The sequence below is a fragment of the Portunus trituberculatus genome, chromosome 36 (genome assembly GCF_017591435.1).
Source record: "Portunus trituberculatus isolate SZX2019 chromosome 36, ASM1759143v1, whole genome shotgun sequence".
In the NCBI taxonomy this organism is placed as follows: Eukaryota; Metazoa; Arthropoda; class Malacostraca; order Decapoda; family Portunidae; genus Portunus; species Portunus trituberculatus.
In genome coordinates, this window is record NC_059290.1 from 389,225 (window position 1) to 406,400 (window position 17,176).

At 42.3% G+C, this 17,176-nt stretch overlaps 1 protein-coding gene across 1 annotated transcript in view; it reads right to left on the bottom strand.

The window, feature by feature from the left end:
• LOC123513601 (C2H2 type master regulator of conidiophore development brlA-like) overlaps positions 1-14,694 on the bottom strand; it is a 31,242-nt gene extending 16,548 nt beyond the window's left edge. The window contains exon 1 of the mRNA XM_045270857.1: positions 13,984-14,694. Within this exon, the coding sequence (XP_045126792.1) occupies positions 13,984-14,167 (184 nt within the window). The 5' untranslated portion in view covers positions 14,168-14,694. The remainder of the gene's footprint in view (positions 1-13,983) is intronic.
• Between the last annotated feature and the right edge of the window lie 2,482 nt (positions 14,695-17,176).

Below are 17,176 nucleotides of genomic sequence, written 5' to 3' on the forward strand. Positions count from 1 at the left end.
CCACCACCATTATGACCACCACCCCCACCACTCACAACTATTAGTACTACTACTACTACTACTACTACTACTACTACTTTTATTAAATATCAAACTTCTATTGCTGCTGCTGCTAGTACTACTACGACTAATGGTGTGTTTCACTGTTTGATCTGCTGCAGTCTCTGACGAGACAGCCAGACGTTACCCTACGGAACGAGCTCAGAACTCATTATTTCCGATCTTCGGATAGGCCTGAGACCAACACACACCACACACCGGGACAACAAGGTCACAACTCGATTTACATCCCGTACCTACTCACTGCTAGGTGAACAGGGGCTACACGTGAAAGGAGACACACCCAAATATCTCCACCCGGCCGGAGAATCGAACCCGGTCCTTTGGCTTGTGAAGCCAGTGTGTGTGTGTGTGTGTGTGTGTGTGTGTGTGTGTGTGTGTGTGTGTGTGTGTGTGTGTGTGTGTGTGTGTGTGTGTTTTACCTTCTACAGGCGAATCCATTTGATATATGTTGGTTAAATTCTATCTCTGTTCTTCACTCTCTCTCTCTCTCTCTCTCTCTCTCTCTCTAATGGTAACGCTCAAAGCCTCATCAATCAACGAATCAACATTTCTAACTTCTTTATCCTTCCCCCCCTCTCTCTCTCCCCTTAGTGAGTCACGTGTAAACTTCACCTTAATTCAAGTCGGCCACTCGCTCACCTCTATTAGTGAAAGTCAGGTTCGAACCGGTAGATTTTACACCTGTTCCAGCGACACACGGGTCAGCCAGGGCGTCCAGACCTCAGGTGCGCAGGAGCTCCGCGACACACGCCTCCTGGTCACTCTCAGGTCGTCATTCATTTAAAAGTGAGCGATTTGCTGTTTACGGGATTATAATACAGTTAGTTACCTCCTATATGTCTTCAGTACAGATATGTTATGTGGCGTAAGAAATTAAGGAACGGAGGTACAAGTAATATCCGTAAATAAAGAGATTAATTTAGTCATGTGTTTAGTCTTGTTAATGTTTAGATCTTTATCCCCATTCAGCACCATGACGCATTTTTATATTTATTGTGCTTACTATTTGGTGATTCTATACAGCTTCAGAAACTTATAAGGGATTAGAATAGTGAAGGCTCTGGGCCATCAAGCTTCTGACCTCCATTGACAGCTCATAATGTAAATAGAATCGTCTTATCGTACCCTAAACTTGTAGTTAAAATAAGCGTCCCAGTACTGAAGGGGTTAAAGTGCTATACGATGACCGTATGTTTCAAGTAAACCGTCGGATGAGTGAAATCGAATCCCTTATTGCGCTGGCCTTCATTGTATCGCTGGTGTCGTGTCGTGTCGTTATGAGCTTCAGGTAATTTTTCCATCATAAACGATTTTTTTTCTTTTTTTTTAGATGAATTGGATTCTTGAATATTCTTTTGTGTTGTGTTCTTTTTGCATTGTTTTCATTCGTCTCTTATAACTTTTTTCTTACGTCTTCCGTTGTATACCTTTTGTATCTTTCCTTTGTTTTTTTTTCTTTTTTACTTTATCTTCCTTTCTGTTCCGATTGTATCTTCTTTTTTTGTTCTTTTGCATCTCCCCTCTATGTTGTTAAGTCCTGAAGTAATGTTCGGATCTTCCCTCTGAGGTGACGCAGTTGTCGAAAACAGAGTTGATCCAGATGGCAAGGAATCAGAATGCAGCACTGATAACGAGGCGCTGGGGCGTTCACATTACGCTCATTATTATTGATTTACATTAATTATCTACAAATTCCAGGTTCCAAGCTAGACAGCAACAGTCAAACGCGAGGGCGCCGTGATATGCATATTCTCAGACGCCACAGCTCACTGGTGTGTGACGGCCTGTGAGTGGTGACAGATGTGAAGACTGATATGAAGTACAAATACATTGTTTATCATGGATGTTTTTTTTGTGGAGTCATTTTTTTTTTCTTTCTTTCTTCCGGCTTTGTTTCACCTCCAGGGTAGTCTGGCATGGACACACACACACACACACACGGACTCGGACACACGGACATGGACACACACACACACACACACACACACACACACACACACACACACACACACACACACACGGACATGGACACACACACACACACACACACACACACACACACACACACACGCCCGATAGCTCAGTGGTTAGAGCGCTGGCTTCACAAGCCAGAGGACCGGGGTTCAATTCCCCGGCAGGGTGGAGATATTTGGGTGTGTCTCCTTTCACGTGTAGTCCCTGTTCACCTAGCAGTGAGTAGGTACGGGATGTAAATCGACGAGTTGTGACCTTGTTGTCCCGGTGTGTGGTGTGTGTCTGGTCTCAGGCCTATCCGAAGATCGGAAATAATGAGCTCTGAGCTCGTTCCGCAGGGTAACGTCTGGCTGTCTCGTCAGAGACTGCAGCAGATCAAACAATGAAACACACACACACACACACACACACACACACACACACACACACACACATGAATTGACAGAATAGTGAAGTCTCAACAAGTTTGTATGTAGGAGAAACAGAATGATGACTGGGGATGTTCCTCCGATGAGGAATCCTGTGAGGTCATATTGATGTACATAATTATGATGACATGATTAATTACGATTCCTGTAACTGCTTCCTTGATTACGCTTTAATTGGAGCTAATTCAAGGGAGTCAAATTATAGTGACTCGTAAATTGAAAACTAATACAAGTGCCTTCTATGTAGGTGCGGCACAGGGGGCAACAAAAAACGTCAGCCAAACCAGAGGACAAGCATCTTCTTGAAGGACTTCAAGTCACAGGAGGTGGAGATAAAAAAAAAGCAGGCAGGGAGTTCCAGAGTTTAGCAGAGAAAGGGATGAATGATTGAGATTAGTGGTTAACTTTTGTATTAGAGAGGTTGACATAATAGGAGTAAGAAAATAAAGTCTGTGTTCACCCTGTGATTAGTCTATGGCATGGTATGGTACTATATACTCTCTCTCTCTCTCTCTCTCTCTCTCTCTCTTCTTGCTTGTCTTTCATAGTGTTCCTTTTCTTTCTTTTCTCTCTCTCTCTCTCTCTCTCTCTCTCTCTCTCTCTCTCTCTCTCTCTCGTTATCACCTGGACAGCCTTGTAGTTATTTTTTTCTCTCTTTTTACTTCGTTATTTTCTCGCTTTGTCCTTTGTAGCATTGCACTGGTCTCCTCATACCGCCGACCCTTTCAGTGCTACGGCATCAGTTTTATTATATTGAACAGATCATTGAGGAATTCAACTAATTTAAAGAGGTTTTTCATAACAAGGCAGTTAGATAACTTAATCACTGTAACCACGACTGTAACTTTACTCCCCTATACTTTACTACCCTATACGTCACTCAGGTTCACGTCTGTAGCACTAAATCAGTAACGAGTCAGTGATGAGAAAGCGACAAACCGTATAAAAAAATTTATTACTGTATAGCCAAGGATAAACTTAAACACTCTCATCTGCTGTTCTTACACAGGGTAAAGCCGCGGTGCAACTTGACTAAGGATGCCACAAGTAGAGTTGCTTACACTACACGAACAGACAAGGGCTGGCGATAAGTCAAAATGGGTATGGAGCAATATATATGAATGAAGGTAGAAAGTGGCAGCCTAAAGTAAGGTTGGCTGTACCGTATCAGAGGATCCAGTTGGCTAAAAATAGAATAAAATTAAATGCGGATAGAAAGTGGTTGCCCGAAATAGGTTTTAAGAAACAGTAGCAGGCGGATAGTACGTACGATGTATGTATGTATGTATGTACGTAAGATTGAGGCTTGAATTGCGAAACACATAGCTCTCTCACCACGATTGTTTTTCCGAGGCAACAGGGATGACTGTCTAGATTTTCAAGAGTGTTTCTGCTGCTGACAATCTAGAAATCTTGTTAATCAGTCATTAGAACTGTATGAACACCTTTAAAAATCACTGTCTACCTAACGAGAGAGAGAGAGAGAGAGAGAGAGAGAGAGAGAGAGAGAGAGAGAGAGAGAGAGAGACTAGGACGGAAGGCATGCAAGTGTTTCAAAATATGGTCCATATATAACCGACAACTTTGCTGCTGCCTTGTATACGCTGACTGGCAATTCACGGTCTTGCCTCACCTAATCTTACTTCTCTCCTTCCTGATCATTCCTCATTTCCTTCATATCCTCCTCCCTCTCCCCACTCTTCCTCATTTCCTTCTAGAACATTTCCTAATTTCTTTCTCCTTATCCTCCTCCTCCTTCCTCCCTCCACCCCTGCAAACTCCTCCTTTTCTCCTCCATCAATACTTCTTTCCTTCTTACTCTCCTACTTTCCTCCTCTCCGTATATTCCCTCTTCTTTCCTCCTCCTTATCCTCCTGCCTAGACACACTTATCACAAATGGCTTCGCACTGTCAGGGTCTAATGATATATGGCTTAGCAGATTCTGATCAGCCAACGCTCCTTCGCACTAATATTGAATCCATCTCATCCAGGCGAGTAAGCGACTGGATTATTGCTTCACAGGTCATGCAGGGCCAGTGGTAAGCATGAGGGACGATGCGCGCACTGTTTTATTTGAAACAATGCATGGTGACAATAGTGATAATAATAATAGTTTGCACCCTGGGAGAGAAGACCTACTACTCTTACTACTACTACTACTACTACTACTACTATTACTACTTTCGGAAGAACGTACTGAAATATATGTTGATAGAAATATATCAACAAGTTAAAAAAAAATTCTCTCTCTCTCTCTCTCTCTCTCTCTCTCTCACACACCAGAGCAATATGAAACAGGCGAGATTCCCATCCCTCCCACACCCCATTAGCCCATTTCCCCCCATCCCTCCATCCGCTCTTATTACCTTCCCATCATCCCTCTCCTATCATCCCCCTCCCCTTAAGCCTGACAGTCCACGCCCCCTCCCTTCCTATACAATGACAACCGACCTTTTCTCTGCCCTCCTCCTCCTCCTCCTCCTCCTCCTCCCCAAAACATACTTTGAAGCCTCTCTCCAGCCCTCAGCGCCTTTTCCCTCCCCACCCCCGCCCCTCATCACCGATCACAACCAGCGGCCACTCCCCTACCCCTCGCCTCCACATCGTCATTTCATCCCCTTCCCTCCCTTCCCTCATCTCCCTTGGAAAATCAAAACTCCCTCCCCTACCAATCTCCCTAACAACAACCACCAAGACGCACGCACGCGCACACGCACACACAGGAGCGGTTTCCAAGGTATTCCCGCCTACCTGTCTAATCAGTATTTATTTACTTCCTCAGGTGGGTGATGGACGTCGTAGAGAAGGTGAAGTGATAAGCTCATGATTGCCCGTGTGTGTGTGTGTGTGTGTGTGTGTGTGTGTGTGTGTGTGTGTGTGTGTGTGTGTGTGTGTGTGTGTGTGTGTGTAATTCACTGTTTGATCTGCTGCAGTCTCTGACGAGACAGCCAGACGTTACCCTACGGAACGAGCTCAGAGCTCATTGTTTCCGATCTTCGGATAGGCCTGAGATAGGCCTGTGTGTGTGTGTGTGTGTGTGTGTGTGTGTGTGTGTGTGTGTGTGTGTGTGTGTGTGTGTGTGTGTGTGTGTGTGTGTGTGTGTGTGTGTGTGTGTGTGTGCATGTGTGTGTGTGCGTGTGTGTGTGTGTGTGTCCTTTATCCTCGTCCTCCTCTTACACCTCCTCTCCTCTCCTCTCCTCTCATCATCGTCGTTGTCGTCGTCGTCGTCGCCTTCCTCCTCCTCCTCCTCCTCCAAGAAAAAAAAAATAAATAAATAAAATAAAAACGGACCCTCTACAAAAGAAAACACCATTAAAAGTGAAGGAATGTGAGGAAGGAAGGTTTATTAAAGTAAGGAATCGAACCCTTCTTTCCCCCCTTCCCCCGTCCCTCCCAGAGTCCGGCAGCCGTGAGAGATGCGCCGATAACCAGACTGGCTGTTCTAACTTTGATAAATGATACGAAACTCGACTCTATTTTAATGAGGGAAGGGATGCCGGAGTGTCTTTTGCGCCAAGAGAAGGAGGATGAGGGGTAGGTGGTGGTGGTGGTGGTGGTGGACGCAAGGAAATATAAAGAGTAAAAACACACTGGAAGACAATGAGAGGCATAGAAAGAAAAATTATGATATATATGTATATGAAACCAAACGAGAAATTAAGTCAAATGTGGGAAAAAGCACAGAGAAAAGAGAAGGAAATGTACAAGTGAAAGAATATGACATAGGCTGAAGGAAGGACGGAAGAAAGGAAGAAGAGGATGACAGAAGCAGGTGATGGAAAGTAGAGAGAGGAGGGTAGAGGGGGTGACAATCATCTGGAGGGAAAATGTGAGCGGAGGAGAGGGTGGAGGAGGAAAAGAAGGGAAGAGGGATTAGAGAGAACGAGGAAGCTGGAATCAGGCTAAAGGTCACTTATATGAGAGAGAGAGAGAGAGAGAGAGAGAGAGAGAGAGAGAGAGAGAGAGAGAGAGAGAGAGAGAGAGAGAGAGAGAGAGAGAGAGAGAGAGAGAAAGTAATGATAGCTCCAGCTGGGATGTACTTTTCTTAATGTCCCTCCCCCCTCCCTCCTCCTTTCTCTCCCTTAACCCCTTCTTCCTTCACTTTCCCTCCCTTCCTCCCTGGGGCGACGGGCGGGCGGGCAGCTATTGTCGCGGTGGGCATGTGGCGGAAAAGAGTGGCATTGCGGGGCCCCAAGGGACGTGAGTTCGAATCCACCTGGACAGCACACGCGACACACACGCGAACACCCGGACTCTTCTTGTTGCCGTACTTGCCTTTTGCTTGCCGCGTCTCCACCTTCATGCTCTACGTAAGTTTTAAGATAATTTTGCTCGGTTTGGCTTAGTGAATAGGGACGATGGTTTATACTCTTATGCCGCTCTCCATGATCTTCAAAGGATTCTATATAAAATAAGTTATGGCAGTAAGTTACGGCATGTATTCTGAGAAGCTGTTTATCTCTCTCTCTCTCTCTCTCTCTCTCTCTCTCTCTCTCTCTACGACTATTTTCAAACACAGCAAATATGATAAGCCGGGTTCTTTCTCAGATGAGTTTCTCCTATTAATTATGTATAAATCTTGTTAATCTATCACTAAAACTACAAAAAATGCCCTTAAAAACCACGTAACAATAACATTTTATTTTATTTACAGTTGTTATACAGTCTTTAATTATTTTTACGGTTCTAGGGACAGATTAACAAGATTCTTACATTATTTACAGAGAAACACTTGTGAAAACCTGGTTTTTCATGTCTATGGCCTTTGAAAATAGTCGGGGTGAGAGAGAGAGAGAGAGAGAGAGAGAGAGAGAGAGAGAGAGAGAGAGAGAGAGAGAGAGAGAGAGAGCATTTTAGAACACAAGCCATAACTTCACTGCCATGGCTACTCCTCGGGCACTGGAATCGTATGAGCAAGTCTAAAACGAGTCTTTGCTCTGCGTTTCGGATTACGGTCCTGCGTGTCACTTCGGAGTCTTCGTCCTTAGCACCAGGTTTTACCGCGACAAGTCATCTGAGGACCGAATCTTCATGTTGTACCTCTCTTTTCACTTTTCCTTAACTCCAAGGTCGCAATATCGTGGGTGAGCGCTGCGGCGGCGATGTCAGACCACTAGGCTGAGGGAAAATAGTACCATCTTCCTAGGAACACGAAGGCACTGACCACTCAACTACTGATGGTGTTCCCTTACATGGCCGCCTACACTAAAACTATCGAGAGAGAGAGAGAGAGAGAGAGAGAGAGAGAGAGAGAGAGAGAGAGAGAGAGAGAGAGAGAGAGAGAGAGAGAGAGAGAGAATAAACACTTTACGCCTAAACAGCTCGTGTTTCCTTCACCACCTTCACAATAATACAAGAAATGATAATGATGATGATTGATAATAATAATAATAACAATAACAATAATAATAATAATAATAATAATAATAATAATAATAATAACAATAATAATAACAACAATGATAAAATAAATAACAATAACAACAAAAATATCCATAACAGTGTACACATTCCATCACTCTCGTATCAACAATTATCATTTGCAATCATAAAATAATGGAGAAATCACCCAAAATCAAATCAAATCAGCGAATACTAATATTTGTAATACCCGTATTTAGAAGCGACTAGGATATGCTTTCATCTCACCTGAGTCCTTCATTACCATCATTACCTCACCTGTGTATTGGCCAGAACACCACGGCCAGCGCACCTAAAGTATTGCTATCACTTATACAGCAATAACAACAACTACTACTACCACCACCATTAGTACTACTACTACTACTATTACAACTACACTACTACTACTACTACTACTACTGCTGCTACTACCACTACTGCTACTACCACTACTACTACTATTATTACTACTACTATTACTACTACTACTACTATTACTACTACTATTACTACTACTACTACTATTACTATTACTACTACTACTACTACTACTACAGTACTACTACTACTACTACTACAGTACTACTATTACTACTACTACTACTACTACTACTACTACTACTACTCCTACTAATACTAATAAGACACCACAGATAACGCTATCATGGAGAGATGGAAGGTCACACGATACACCACCCCAATAGTGCAGTGAAGCACACACACACACACACACACACACACACACACACACACACACACACACACACACACAATGAGTGATATACGACATGCAACACTTCAATCTTTCCAAATAACATCGAGTAAATTCTGTTGCAAAAAAAAAAAAAAAAGAGGAACGAAAGGAAAAAGCAGAATCGACGCGAGGGCAACACTGAAGAGTCTGCCGGCGGAGTGGAGGTCGGGTCAGGCATTTACGGACCTTGGTATTGGCGAGGTCAGGTCACCTCTATACACTATCTGGGTCGAACTACACGTATATTCAGGTCACAACTACGTCACCTCATGTAGAAGTTACAGTGCGATTATCTAAACTCGAGTCATCATTACGTGTTATTACTCAACAGGGGAACATAAATTAGTGTTTTTTTTCAGATTTTCTTTTCGTATTATTAGGTCAACAAACTATTTTCAGCTTTTTTTTTAATGTAACTTCTTTTCTGGGATTTGTTGAATATAGATGAGATGAGGAGTAAGACGTTATAGGTGTGTGTGTGTGTGTGTGTGTGTGTGTGTGTGTGTGTGTGTGTGTGTGTGTGTGTGTGTGTGTGTGTGTGTGTGTGTGTTATACATGTGTGTTACTAAACGACACAAGAGATACATCGAGAGTAAGAGAGAGAGAGAGAGAGAGAGAGAGAGAGAGAGAGAGAGAGAGAGAGAGAGAGAGAGAGAGAGAGAGAACATTTTCCCACTTGACACCCTGGCGAGAGTTCCTTCCCTCCCCCTCTTCCTCATCCTCTCCCTCCCACCACCTCCTCCTCTTCACCCACCCACCTCCTCCTCCTCCTCCTCCTTACATCCCTCTGTCGCTATTTCCTGCCCAGTGTCCTCTCTTTCTCTCCCTTCCCTCCCTCCTTCCTCTCTCCCTCTCAATGTCTCACTTCTCTCCTCCCTTTCCTCCCACTCCAGATTATTTTCTCTCTCACTGCTTCCTTTCATACATCTCCTCTCTCATTACTTTCCTTCTCTCCTCCATTTTTGCCATGCTCTCTCTCTCTCTCTCTCTCTCTCTCTCTCTCTCTCTCTCACATTTGTATACAATTTTCAAATCGCATCTAAATTCACATTACACTCTTAAAATCATCGAGAGAGAGAGAGAGAGAGAGAGAGAGAGAGAGAGAGAGAGAGAGAGAGAGACAGGTGTGGCGAGAGGCAGTACGTACTGTACACTTGGGAATACTACTTAATGGGGGAGACTTTTGAGTTGCCACAGGATGATGACGACGACGACGACCACCACCACCTATATAGTGACTGAAATGTAGTGCAATAAAACCATAAACTTAAGCAACATTTTCACCACCACCATCCACCTTATACACGCCCCCTCCCCCGCCCCCAACACTTCAGGAAATAATAGTCGCATATTTAATACTTTCTGGCCTTTTTTTCATATTATAAACAGTTTTTATGTAATAGTATAACTTGTGCAGCGTAAGAAAATCATAGTAAAGTAGTTTGACAAGCATCTAACTAAGAGAGAGAGAGAGAGAGAGAGAGAGAGAGAGAGAGAGAGAGAGAGAGAGAGAGAGAGAGAGAGAGAGAGATGCAGATGAAGGAATGCATCGTGGAGGGTCGAGTGGAGGAGAGAATGAGCAAGAATGAATAAAGGACAAGAAAGAAAACAGACGAACAAAGAGGAACAGATGACACCAAAAAGTAAGAGGAAGAGCATTGTTTGGAGTGAAGGAAGAGGAGAGGAGAGGAGGAGGAAGGACTAAGGGGGGGATGGGAGGAAACAGGGAAGAGGAAGGAGAGAAGAGAAGAAAGGGGTTGGCCAGTGGGGAGGAGGAAGGGGTAAGGATGCCAGTTCAAGGAGGGAAGGAGAAAGGGGAGGACGAAGATGGGGGGGAGGAGGATAAAAGGGGTTTTGGGAGGGAAGATATGTTGTCTTTTTGCATTTTCGCCTTTCTGTCTATTTTCTTAAAGGTGAGAGTCACTTCCCGTAAAGCAGAGAGAGCGAGAGGCAGAGGGCGAACAGTTGATTGTAATTTTTCGCACTTATTGTAACTGTTATTAAGGATGAAAATGTGTCTACTTAGGAAATGATGGCAGTGATCCACCACACTATAGACCGTATGTGTGTGTGTGTGTGTGTGTGTGTGTGTGTGTGTGTGTGTGTGTGTGTGTGTGTGTGTGTGTGTGTGTGTGTCTGTGTGTGTGTGTACTACTACTGCAAAGAATCATAGAAAAAAAATCATAGAAGAAAGCTTTCCTGTTCCCTTAACCCCTATTAAGTGAAGGGAAAGAGAAAGGAGAAAGTGACTGGATAGGGATAGAGGAAGCAGGCAGAGGAAGGATAAAAGCGAGGTTTAGGTACATCGACGTAATGAAATGCAATAACATTCAACTAACGATTACTGACGTTTCCTTTTTTTTTTACATATTAGTTTCTTTGCACTGTATCTGTCTCGACATTTCACTATCAACCCCCCCCCCACGACTAATAAAAGCAAAACAATAAAAAAGGCTTATTTCTTAACACAAACAAAACGATTATTTTTCATATTTGCTTATCTGTGTTGTCTGATAATATCGCAAAAAAAAAAAAAAAAAAAAAAAAAAAAGCGAAAACAATACTGTAAAAAAAATATATATTTCTCAGCATTTACACACACACAAACACACACACACACACACACACACACACACACACACACACACACACACACACACACACACACACACACACACACAATTTTTTTTGGTGGTCAGCATCTGCCACTCACATCCAATAATCGCAATTTTTTTCCACCTTTAGGCCTACAGCTCACATTCCTTCCATTTCTTGATCCGTCTTTCCCCCAAAAAAGTTGCTACGCATTATGACCTACGAGGAGGAAGAGGAGGAGGAGGAAAAAAGAAATGATTACGGTCACTTTCCTCTCCCATCATTTCAAATTTTCCTCCTCGCACACTTCACCATTAGTAAGAGTGGCCAGTAAAAGGCGGCGCAATGTGACGTAAAATTAGCAGCTCCAGGGAACATCTACATTTAATTTATTTTTTTTCTTGGTGGATGTTTGGCGGGGCATGAGCGACGGCAGTGTGGAGGAGTGACTGACGTGACTGTTGTCCACGCACGTCATACTGTATGTTGATGTTCGTAGGATATGAGTTACGCCGCCAAATAACAAGATAAGTTGTTATGAATACGTGTAGCTACAGGTTTTCTGACACATTATCACCGTCTCTGGTAGTTGTGGAGGAGCATCTCTTTTCAGTATCATGACGCGTTTCCATATTAATTCAGCTTACTTTTTGGTGATTTTATACAACTTCAGAAACTTGTGTAGGGATTGAAATAGTGAAGACTCCGACCATTAATCCTGACTTCAAAGACCCTTCCTAATGTAAATAAAATCACCTAATCATGCCCATAAATTCAAGGTAAAAATGTGTCCCAGTACTGAATATATATATATATATATATATATATATATATATATATATATATATATATATATATATATATATATATATATATATATATATAATGTTCTGTTTAGGCTATAATGAGTAAATGAAATATGTAGATCGCATACCATAGTTGATCACGTTTGCTATGTAGATTACATACCAAAGTAGTACCGTACGGCTCGTACACTATTTGGAGACACTTTGCTCATATGAAAATGCGAAAAGGCAACAGAGGGAAGAAGGAAAAGATTCAGAAACGCTTTACTTCATCGCCGATATCATTTTCTAAGGCCATATATATATTTTTTTTATGCAGGAGGAACAACTGGCAAAAGGCAACAAAAAATGGAAAAAATGGCCCACTAGGTTGCCCGTTCCCTTAAAGGTAAAGTGAGTTATTCCAAACTCAGGGATAAATGTCTTGAAACCTCCCACTTAAAAAAAGTCAAGTCGTAGGAAGAAGCAGGTAGGGAGTTCCAGAGTTTACCAGAGAAAGGTATGGATGATTGAAAGTACTGGGTAACTCTTTTATTAGGAAGTTGGACAGAATGGGGATGAGAGGAAGAAGAAAGCCTGGTGGAGCGAGGCTGCAGGAGGGGAGCCATGCAGTTAGCAAGATCAGTAGAGTATTAGCCGGACTACCAAGGGTGTTTCGCCTGATAATATTGTAAAAATCTTGTTAATCTGTCATTCAGATCATAATGAATTACCATTAAAATCAGTGTCACTTCGACTAACTCCTCTTAAATGCAGTGGAGTGTGGTCGCGAGCTTGGAAGGGTGAACAAAGGAAATTCATCTTTCTTCACTAATCAATTGTATCTTGTCTTAGTTCCTTCGTTCATAAACCGAACTCAAGACGGGCTGACTTGATGGGTGGCTGTCCAGGCGTCTGTTTGAACCCAGACGACCAGATTGTTGATTATGAATAGCGACTGAATGAAAGACTTTTGGATATCGAAAAACCATTGTCACCAACAAATTTACCGAAGCTACAAAGGGATTACTTAAAATTATGATTATAATGTGATCCGCCTGGTGATTTCTGGGGGAAAATAACAAATTACAGTCTAAACCCCTTCGAAACCTGCAGACAGAATGTAGCCTCCTTTGAAATCAGGTGTCTCCTAGTGATTAGAATTTACTTTGAACTGAACAGGTTATTGTCTAAATTTGTCACTATGTCAATTACAATGGCCACAACCCACACCACACCACACATAATTACCAGTCACTCACACCTTGACACAAAGCCACAACATGCCACAGAACCTCCACCACCTCACCACCACAAACCACTATCATCTCATCAGTATCACACAAGTCACCACCACCATACTACCATAATACACAGCCGCCACCACCACACTATCACATATATCACCAACACAATACAGTCACCACCACCACCACCACCACACTATCACACACAATACCACCACCACAATACACAGTCACCACCACTGCACTACCATACACTACAACCATCACCACCACCCGACCACACTCACGCAAACCACTCACACTGCAGTGCACTCACCCTGCAAATGTTTCGAATCACTTCTGCCTCACTGGATGACTTATTTGTTTTCTAGCTATACGTTTCCTCGTAAACAAGGTCATATAATCCACAGTTACATGCGCCGTTACTCTCGCTGGTATTAACATGTTGTACGCGTAAGCTAGACTAACATAACTGCCGCGGGTATACCATCTCCCGTCTATTTCTTAAGTGTAAAAGTGGCGTGGAAATAACGCGCGCAAAGGATTTTTACAGAGGATTACAAAGGATAACACACAGTAGGAAAGCCTTAGGTTCTTCCTGGGCTGGGAGAGAGAGAGAGAGAGAGAGAGAGAGAGAGAGAGAGAGAGAGAGAGAGAGAGAGAGAGAGAGAGAATGTGTGTAATTCTGAAATAATAATCCCTGCTACACTCTCCATTCCCACTCATCTCTTACCCCACTCCACCTTCATCGTCTCCGCTGGGTTGTCTCCGCCTGACGTCTTCATTTCCTGCCGCGTCGCCGTCTCCACAATGCTCCACAGATGCCCTTTCTCCTGCATGTCCGCTTCGCTCTCCTCCGTGCCCCAGTGACGCGCGTTAGCATTACCATCTGTCCACTCGCCCTCAGAGTACGACATGGCGACGGGGCGGGAGTTTTCTGGCACTAGTGAGACTTTATCGAATGTTGCGCGACGTTTCTTTCACGTTACGTTTCCCACACTTTGTTTTTCACTTTTTTTTTATATCACCGGGATGTTTTGGTGCTTGATTCCAACAGTTATAAGTCTAAGTTTTAATTTGTATCGTGTTACGTTTTTTTTTTTTTTTATCTTTGTTTCACACTTTCATTGTCAAAGTTTTACACATTCATTTATTTCCACATTCAAGTAGCACGCTTCGTTTCAAGTCTCGACAACCAAGTCACTGTACAAACACCTGATTATGGCACACTAATCAACCATACACATTGATACGAATTCAACCCAGTTTCTTTTACAGTTTAATTACTTTTCCGTGTCGGCATTTCACAGCAATTCCAGGACACACGTACGTACGTCGCATCGTCACCCAAAGCAGGGCCGCGTCACAGGTATCCTTGCGTCACGACACACGAACACGCGCGTCTGGGTCCTATAGCTTTCCAATGTGCACTAAAACAGCCAAGTGTTCTTAGACTCCTGCCGGTCATAGATACTGTTTCGTTTGGGGCTTCATAATGTCGGTTTGAACTAATCTTCTGGCAGCACCTCCACAATTTTTAAAGCCTTCTAGTTTGAGTTACACAGGTTATGAAGGCTGATTCTACAATTCCAGTGATAGATTAACATAGTTTTTTTAGTGATGAAAAACGAAATAGTCTTGAGAACGGCAAGTGATTACTGTGATCCTCTGAAAATGGTCGTGGTGAGAAAGTAGCGTTTGTGACTACAGAGTGAGTGTCTGGTGATCTACATAAACACTCCTGCAAGACTCCTGTGAACTGAGACATCGAAATTGAGACTTGCTTACGTATTGATTATTGTCCTTCATTGGGCGTTTACAAGAAGTTTGAGTTAACACTAAGTTCCTTCCGTCCCTCCCATAACGAGAGAAACAACCCAGTGTGCGATACGGTAGTTAACTCCTTCAGTACCATGACGTGTTTTAATATCCACTATGCTTACTATTTGATGATTTTACACAGTTTCAGACACTCACGTGGGGAATTGAAATAGTGAAGACTGTGGCTATTAATCTTCTGACCTCCATAGACCCTTACTAATAAATAAAATGGTCTTATCACACCCAAACTCAAGGTAGAAATGTGTCTCAGTACTGAAGGGGTTAAGGAGGAATTGCGGCACTTCTCTTGTCTTTCCGTTTCCTATTTGTGATGCTTCCTTAGTGGTCGGTTTGTGTTTGCGTATGTTTTTTTTTTACATGTTGATTAAAAATTTTTCCTAGATAATAATTTAGTCAGATCTCTCTCTCTCTCTCTCTCTCTCTCTCTCTCTCTCTCTCTCTCTCTCTCTCTCTCTCTCTCTCTCTCTCTCTCTCTCTCAACTTTAGAAAATATTCCCTCTAGCGTAGTATATAAATTCTCATTTTGATTTATTTTCTTCCTCTTGCTCATCTCAAACACTTTAATTCATTCCTCCTCCTCCTCCTCGTGTGTTCTATATATATTTATGACATTTCCATCATCGTTTTTTGTTTGCTGCAACTATTATTATTATTATTGTTGTTGTTATTATCATTATTAACGTTATTATTATTACTATTATTATTATTATTATTATTATTATTATCATTATTACTATTATCATCATTGTTGTTGTTATTGTTGATGTTAATGATGTTGCTGTTACTTTGTCATCATAACCATCACCATTACTATACTACTAACACCACCACCACCACCACCACCACTACTGCTACTACTACCACTACTACTACTACTACTACTACTACTACTACTACTACTACTACTACTACTACTACCACTACCGCCACCACCACCATCATCACTAATAACATTATTGCTGCTAATATTTGTATCAGCAACAGATAAATGAAAGTGTAATGATTTGATTAACAATTTTTCCTTTAATAAAACATTTTACGCCGCTGTGCATTTCCTATCTTTTTGTTTGGAATGTCTGATGGCAGGTGAAAAATCTATGATTGCCGACACGTGTTATTCAGAGGAAAATTATGCTTTTTTTTTCCAATTTTTTTTCCCAGACGTGGAAGAGAGAAGAGATTGATATCGTAGGTTTATTAAATCTCTCTCTCTCTCTCTCTCTCTCTCTCTCTCTCTCTCTCTCTCTCTCGTAGAAAATAATTCCCACTTTCTGAGTTTTGTTTCTCACTTCTTTTGTTGTTTCATGTTCTGTTTTTCTATTTTATTGTTTTCTTAGTAATTCCTCCAAACGGTGTTTCTTTTAAAATTAAATCACTTTTCTGTCATACTTCACTTCCTGGTATTTCATTTTCCTGCACGTATATCTCTCTTATTTACTTTCAGTCGCATTCAGTGACTATATTTTTCTCTTTCCTTATATTCATCTCATTATTCATTACATCTTACTTTTGTCTGAAATTGTTACATCTCTGACTTACCAATGCACCTGTTTCTTCCCTTTAATAACACCTAGAATAACAACAACAACCATTATAACAACTACTACGACCACCATCACCACCACCACTACCACGACTCGCGCTGTCAGTCTATTTGCTGCTTCTCGGTGTCTCGATATGGCGGAGGAGGAACAAAGGCTATCGCTGTGGCCTTGGTCTGTGCACCATCAAGGGCCATTTATAGAGGTAGGAGCAGCAGCAGTGTGTGTGTGTGTGTGTGTGTGTGTGTGTGTGTGTGCCTCTTCAGTATTCCTCCTTTCCTTTTTGTTTCCCTGTTTCCTTGTGCTCTTTCAACTTTCCTTGCTCCCTTTCCTCCTTCCAACTTCACTCTCTTTCTTCTAACTCCCTCCTCTAACCTCTTCTTTATTCACTCTATCTCATTCAATACAATATCCTCTTTCCTTCTCTTCCCTCCGTCTCCTTCTCTTCGTTTGCTTTCCTCCTTTTCTATTTCAATCCATTTCTCTCTCTCTCTCTCTCTCTCTCTCTCTCTCTCTCTCTCTCTCTCCAGTGTTAAGTAGGAG